This window comes from Anser cygnoides, chromosome 2, assembly GCF_040182565.1.
Source record: "Anser cygnoides isolate HZ-2024a breed goose chromosome 2, Taihu_goose_T2T_genome, whole genome shotgun sequence".
Lineage (NCBI taxonomy): Eukaryota > Metazoa > Chordata > Aves > Anseriformes > Anatidae > Anser > Anser cygnoides.
The window spans coordinates 162,575,727-162,583,238 of record NC_089874.1 but is presented as its reverse complement, the minus strand read 5'-3'; the positions used below and the strand labels follow the sequence as shown (position 1 = coordinate 162,583,238).

Genomic DNA, 7,512 nt, shown 5'->3' with positions numbered 1-7,512 from the left:
GGCCTCACCCTTGGGCGCTCAGTGCTGAATAAGACCCCAAAAGCTCTGCCTAAGTCTCCCTGCCAAACCACTCCCCCTCAGCTCAGGGCTTGCAAGCTCTCAACAGGGCCTGAAAGGACAACGTCCTGCTGTCGTAGACAGCTCTCCTCCGCCTAATCAAACTACCACCCGCCAAGCTGCCGCAAGAAGAAAGCACGCAGCCTCCCTTCTCCCACCCAGGACCTTCCAAGCACAAACGCCACCAAGCCACCGACCGATGCAGCAAACCAATGGGAAAGACGAGGAATAAACACAGGCGTAGGGAATGGGCACGAAGGCAGGGAGGGAGCGAGTGCAATGCCAGTGCCAGCGCCTCGCGCCCAGCACATCTGGGAAGCCCACACCAGCCTGCATTATGGCGACGCCAGCAAATAGGGCCCCCTCCTCACAACAATGAAGCCGCAAACCGCACCGCACGAGTGACACGCCATGACCTCACTTCGTGACACCCCACATCTCTCATGGTTTGGCCGCGTCTGCTGACTGTCCTCAAACGCACTCTCCATGCAAATCCATCCAAAGAGCCGCTCTCGCTTAAAAGCTGCCGCCAAGGCCGCAGAGACACATCCTCAACAGGAGAAAAGAACACGAGAGCGTTGTGGGAAGGACAACACGCCCCACCTCATTACTTGCCAGGCTTTAGCATGTAAGAGCAGCTCACGCCAAATGCTGTCATGCGCAAAGGCTCTCTCGCCCCGCGGGCACTCACGGACCAGCATAAAAGCCGGCCCTGCGACTCGCACCCTCACACAATCCTCCCGACGTCTTCTCCCCTGCGCCCAACGAGGTGAGCCTGAACCCCGCTCCCTTCCTTCGTCCGCCCCACCAGGCCTATCTCTCCACACGCCCTTTCCCCCTTAGCCTCAGCAGCCCTTCTCCCTCCCCACCGCCATGCTCCCCACAACCCCAGGCCTCCCCACACTCTTGGCCTCCCCCAGCACCACTCCTCACGCCCCCAACACCCTCCGCGTTCCCAACACCCTCCACCTTCCCAACACCCTCTCTTCCAGGGACCCTCCGCACCACAGACATGTCCTGCTACGACATCTGCCGCCCCTGCGGACCCACCCCGCTGGCTAACAGCTGCAACGAGCCCTGTGTCAGGCAGTGCGAGGATTCCCGCGTCGTCATCCAGCCTCCTGCCGTGCTGGTCACCCTGCCAGGACCCATCCTCAGCTCCTTCCCCCAGAACACCGCCGTTGGATCCTCCGCATCAGCTGCCGTGGGCAGCAACCTCAGCGCCCAGGGAGTGCCCATCTCCTCCGGGGGATTCGGAGGCTTTGGCCTTGGAGGCTTTGGCTTTGGAGGCCTGGGCTGCATCAACGGCGGAAGAGCCTGCTACCCCTGCTAAGGACCCACGCCAACACCCCTGACAGAAGCCTCCAACACCGTGCAACACAGCTCTCGCACTGAGGACGCACCTCTGCGCTCTTCATGGCATGCGGGCTCGCCAGCCGCGGCTCATCATTCCATGGCACAACAAAGCAAGCAAGCAAGGAAGGGGCCAGCCCATGCTGTCAGGACACATGGCCAACATACCTCCTTCTTTCTTCCTCTTTCTCCTTTCCATAGCACCACCTTCTACGGCTGCTACTCTCTGCTGCAATGCCTTGCTCACTAGCACAATCCCTCCAGAGACCTTCTGGGGCTGCTCCCACCACACGGTAGCGAGACCTTGGGGCTCTGGGAAAATCTGCTCTACGCAAGGGACATAGGCTGGTGGTCGCCCTCCAGGCACCTCCGAATGTGCACCTTCCACTTGACGCTCCCTCTTTTTCATGTTTTCCTCAATAAAATCCGCCTGCATCCCACATCCTCAGATGCCTCCTCTTCCTTTCTTCTCCCAACGCTCTTCCAACTTCACCCGACAAAAAGAACAAAAAGCAGGGCTCAAGTGGCCATCAGGGCCCATGCCTGGTGGTGTTCAAGAAGCGTTTGGACAACCCTCTTACATAGCTCCTTGTCACTAAAATGGAAAGACATGATGGGTCACTCAGCACACAATGAATTGCCTGCATGGTCACATACCAAGAGTTGCGGTCAACAGCTCTTTGCTCAAGTGGAGACCAGGGAGGAGTGGTGTCCCTCTGGGGCCTCTAGCGAGGCCAGTATGATTTAACAGGGTTGTCCGTCACACGGACACCACACATATGGTGCGAGACTCCTCGTGGATTGAGGATGCACCTTTGTGCCATCGCTGACCCACTGGGTCTTCAGCTCCACAACCATGGCTATTTCTCTCAAGGCATAAACCAGAGAAGCAAGGAAGTGGGCTATTCCGTGATGTTTGGAAACATGGCCGACTTACATTCTACCATTCTCCCACTTCTTTCCCTGACTTGCATTGTCTCGTATGTCTGGTTCTCTCTGGCGCTATGACGTGCTCACAAGCCAAACGCCACCAGGGATCGACTCCCGCTCTGCTGCTCCCATCACAGGGCTGGAAGATTTCCGTGCTCCGAGAAAATTTACCGTGCACAACGATGACGTTGCTGGTCACCCTACGTGCATCCAAGACCCCCCGGGGATGTGCCACTTGCTGCTCCTTCCTTTCCATGCGCTTTCCTCAATAAAGTTCTCAAGCATGCCAGCCTGACGCTCCTCCTCTTCCCTTCTTTCCCAGCGCCCTTCCCACTTCCCTCAGTACAAAGTCAAAGATCAAGAGGTCATCGGGGCACGTCGAAAAGGGCCACCACACCTTCCAGCACGTCACGCAAGACCTACACTTGACCAAACAAAGGCTTGGCCACGCTAAGGCTCTTCTGCACATGCCCTCTGAAACAATCTCTCCGTGTCAGCAGCACACACTCGACTGCTTTCTCACCCAGCAGCATTCTCCCGCATTGACAACAGATGCAGTCACAGAGTCCTTTCAGTTTGGAAGTAACCTCTGGAGACCATGTGCTGCAAGCACCCTGCTCAAGCAGAGTCAGCTACAGCAGGCTGTCCAGGACCATGTGCAGTTGGGTTTCTCAGATCTCCAAGCATGGAAATCCAAAACCTCTGCTTGAGGTCCACTGCTTGACCACCCTCACAGGGGAAAAGGCTTTCCTTCTCTTCCAAGACAACTGCATCTCTTCTCTGTGGCGTCCACTCACCTTTGTCCTGGCAGCAGGCAGTAACTGAAAATAGTCTGGTTCCCTTGTCTTCATTCCCGCCCATCCGGGATTTAGAACAAGGAGGAGATTCAGCCTGAGCAGCCTTCTCTGCGGGTTGAAAACGCCCAGCTCTCTCACCTTCTCCTCATATTGAAGAGGCTCCAGGCCCTTCAGCATCTTGGTAGCCCTGCACTGGAATTGCTCCAGCATGTCCGCTTCCATCTTCCACTGGGACGCCTCAAACTGGACAAAGGACTCCACAAGGGGCCTCACCGGCGATGAAGAGAGATGACGGAGCGCCTTTCTCATCGTGCTGGCAACGCTCTTCCCCATGCCCTCCTGGAGCCTGGTGGCCTCTTTTGCCGCAAGGCTGCATTGCTGACTCATCGTCAGCTTGCTCTCCAACAGCAACACAAGGTCCTGCTTGGCAAAGCTGCCTGCCACTCTGTCGGACAACACCATGTCCTGTTCCCCGGCGTTAGTCCTCCCCAGAGGCAGGAATTTGCTTTGCCCCTTCGGCAACTTCATGATGTTGGTCTCTGCCCAGTTCTCCAGCCTCTGCACATCATTCTGAATGGTGCCACGTTCATCACGTGCATCAGACGCTCCTCCCCGTCTCGGGTCATCTGCAGAATTCCTGCGGGGTCACTCCGTCCCATCACCCACCTCACTAATGAGGATATGATGGCCACAAGATAGAGCACAGGAAGTTCCGCACCAACATGAGAAAGAACTTCTTCACAGTGAGGGTGACGGAGCTGCCCAGGGAGGTTGTGCGCTCTCCTTCTCTGGAGATATTCAAGGCCCGTCTGGATGCCTACCTGGGCAGCCTGCTCTAAGGAACCTGCTTTGGCAGGGGGGTTGGACCTGATGATCTTTCGAGGTCCCTTCCAACACCTTCAGTTGTCTCATTCTGGGATTCTGCGATATTGAACATTGGTGGCCTCACTGCCAAGCCCTAGCCTACACCGCTAGGGCCTTGCCTCCAACACCGCTCTGTGCCACTTAGCACAAGCCTCTGCACCCAAGCAATCAGCCACTTCTCAGCCCACCTCACTGTCCCTTTATCTAACCCATACTTTGTCCGCTTCTCTAGGAGCTTGTCACGGGAGCAAGTGTCAAAGAAAGCCCTTACTAAAGGCTTTACTAAAGTTGAGCAGCAGCCACTGCTCTCCCCTCATCCACCAAGCTGGTCACCTCAATTTAGAAGACGCTCAGGAGGCTCACGCGTGACTTTCCCTCTCTAAATCCGTGCTGACTACTCCCCATCACATTCTGGTTCTTCGTCTGCTCGACAGCGCTTTCCGGGAGGATTTCCTTTAGAACCTTCCCAGCGACTGATGTCAGGCCAACCAGCCTCTGGTTTCCCACCCCTTCCTTCTTCACCTTCTTGAACACAGGAGCCGGCGAGTCTCTTCCAGTCTTCAGGAGCCTCTCCCACTCACCAGGACCTTTCAAAGATAATTAGTAGTGGCCTCGCAAGGACACCACACAGCTCCCTCAGCATTTGTGGCTGCAACCCAGCAGGCCTCACGGAACAAGGCACACCCAGTTGCACAGCCCCCCTTCCTACCTTGATTCATCTTCCTCAGCAACAAGCGCTACTCACCTCAGCAGCAAGCCAAAACCACCTCAGCCCAACGGGGACAGGCCTTGCCACTCGTCAGCCATGCCCGGGACCACCCAGCCAGGAGGGGCTCACGACTGCTGCCCCAAGTACCATGCATGCCTCCAACTCCCTGCTGCAGTGACCAAACCCTGCATCTGACCATCAAAGCCTAGGCAGGGAAAGGGCCTCACCCTTGGGCGCTCAGTGCTGAATAAGACCCCAAAAGCTCTGCCTAAGTCTCCCTGCCAAACCACTCCCCCTCAGCTCAGGGCTTGCAAGCTCTCAACAGGGCCTGAAAGGACAACGTCCTGCTGTCGTAGACAGCTCTCCTCCGCCTAATCAAACTACCACCCGCCAAGCTGCCGCAAGAAGAAAGCACGCAGCCTCCCTTCTCCCACCCAGGACCTTCCAAGCACAAACGCCACCAAGCCACCGACCGATGCAGCAAACCAATGGGAAAGACGAGGAATAAACACAGGCGTAGGGAATGGGCACGAAGGCAGGGAGGGAGCGAGTGCAATGCCAGTGCCAGCGCCTCGCGCCCAGCACATCTGGGAAGCCCACACCAGCCTGCATTATGGCGACGCCAGCAAATAGGGCCCCCTCCTCACAACAATGAAGCCGCAAACCGCACCGCACGAGTGACACGCCATGACCTCACTTCGTGACACCCCACATCTCTCATGGTTTGGCCGCGTCTGCTGACTGTCCTCAAACGCACTCTCCATGCAAATCCATCCAAAGAGCCGCTCTCGCTTAAAAGCTGCCGCCAAGGCCGCAGAGACACATCCTCAACAGGAGAAAAGAACACGAGAGCGTTGTGGGAAGGACAACACGCCCCACCTCATTACTTGCCAGGCTTTAGCATGTAAGAGCAGCTCACGCCAAATGCTGTCATGCGCAAAGGCTCTCTCGCCCCGCGGGCACTCACGGACCAGCATAAAAGCCGGCCCTGCGACTCGCACCCTCACACAATCCTCCCGACGTCTTCTCCCCTGCGCCCAACGAGGTGAGCCTGAACCCCGCTCCCTTCCTTCGTCCGCCCCACCAGGCCTATCTCTCCACACGCCCTTTCCCCCTTAGCCTCAGCAGCCCTTCTCCCTCCCCACCGCCATGCTCCCCACAACCCCAGGCCTCCCCACACTCTTGGCCTCCCCCAGCACCACTCCTCACGCCCCCAACACCCTCCGCGTTCCCAACACCCTCCACCTTCCCAACACCCTCTCTTCCAGGGACCCTCCGCACCACAGACATGTCCTGCTACGACATCTGCCGCCCCTGCGGACCCACCCCGCTGGCTAACAGCTGCAACGAGCCCTGTGTCAGGCAGTGCGAGGATTCCCGCGTCGTCATCCAGCCTCCTGCCGTGCTGGTCACCCTGCCAGGACCCATCCTCAGCTCCTTCCCCCAGAACACCGCCGTTGGATCCTCCGCATCAGCTGCCGTGGGCAGCAACCTCAGCGCCCAGGGAGTGCCCATCTCCTCCGGGGGATTCGGAGGCTTTGGCCTTGGAGGCTTTGGCTTTGGAGGCCTGGGCTGCATCAACGGCGGAAGAGCCTGCTACCCCTGCTAAGGACCCACGCCAACACCCCTGACAGAAGCCTCCAACACCGTGCAACACAGCTCTCGCACTGAGGACGCACCTCTGCGCTCTTCATGGCATGCGGGCTCGCCAGCCGCGGCTCATCATTCCATGGCACAACAAAGCAAGCAAGCAAGGAAGGGGCCAGCCCATGCTGTCAGGACACATGGCCAACATACCTCCTTCTTTCTTCCTCTTTCTCCTTTCCATAGCACCACCTTCTACGGCTGCTACTCTCTGCTGCAATGCCTTGCTCACTAGCACAATCCCTCCAGAGACCTTCTGGGGCTGCTCCCACCACACGGTAGCGAGACCTTGGGGCTCTGGGAAAATCTGCTCTACGCAAGGGACATAGGCTGGTGGTCGCCCTCCAGGCACCTCAGAATGTGCACCTTCCACTTGACGCTCCCTCTTTTTCATGTTTTCCTCAATAAAATCCGCCTGCATCCCACATCCTCAGATGCCTCCTCTTCCTTTCTTCTCCCAACGCTCTTCCAACTTCACCCGACAAAAAGAACAAAAAGCAGGGCTCAAGTGGCCATCAGGGCCCATGCCTGGTGGTGTTCAAGAAGCGTTTGGACAACCCTCTTACATAGCTCCTTGTCACTAAAATGGAAAGACATGATGGGTCACTCAGCACACAATGAATTGCCTGCATGGTCACATACCAAGAGTTGCGGTCAACAGCTCTTTGCTCAAGTGGAGACCAGGGAGGAGTGGTGTCCCTCTGGGGCCTCTAGCGAGGCCAGTATGATTTAACAGGGTTGTCCGTCACACGGACACCACACATATGGTGCGAGACTCCTCGTGGATTGAGGATGCACCTTTGTGCCATCGCTGACCCACTGGGTCTTCAGCTCCACAACCATGGCTATTTCTCTCAAGGCATAAACCAGAGAAGCAAGGAAGTGGGCTATTCCGTGATGTTTGGAAACATGGCCGACTTACATTCTACCATTCTCCCACTTCTTTCCCTGACTTGCATTGTCTCGTATGTCTGGTTCTCTCTGGCGCTATGACGTGCTCACAAGCCAAACGCCACCAGGGATCGACTCCCGCTCTGCTGCTCCCATCACAGGGCTGGAAGATTTCCGTGCTCCGAGAAAATTTACCGTGCACAACGATGACGTTGCTGGTCACCCTACGTGCATCCAAGACCCCCCGGGGATGTGCCACTTGCTGCT

General features: G+C 57.2%; 2 protein-coding genes across 2 annotated transcripts; both read left to right on the top strand.

Moving 5' to 3' along the window:
- The first annotated feature begins 762 nt into the window (after positions 1-762).
- Positions 763-1,601, top strand: LOC136789947 (feather beta keratin-like). Its single transcript, XM_066991276.1, has 2 exons — positions 763-826; positions 1,050-1,601. Exon 2 carries the CDS (start codon positions 1,070-1,072, stop codon positions 1,388-1,390), a length of 321 nt encoding a protein of 106 aa, XP_066847377.1. The 5' UTR covers positions 763-826; positions 1,050-1,069; the 3' UTR covers positions 1,391-1,601.
- Positions 1,602-5,691: 4,090 nt separating this feature from the next.
- On the top strand, positions 5,692-6,779 carry LOC136789946 (feather beta keratin-like). Its single transcript, XM_066991275.1, has 2 exons — positions 5,692-5,755; positions 5,979-6,779. Exon 2 carries the CDS (start codon positions 5,999-6,001, stop codon positions 6,317-6,319), a length of 321 nt encoding a protein of 106 aa, XP_066847376.1. The 5' UTR covers positions 5,692-5,755; positions 5,979-5,998; the 3' UTR covers positions 6,320-6,779.
- The last annotated feature ends 733 nt before the right edge of the window (positions 6,780-7,512 follow it).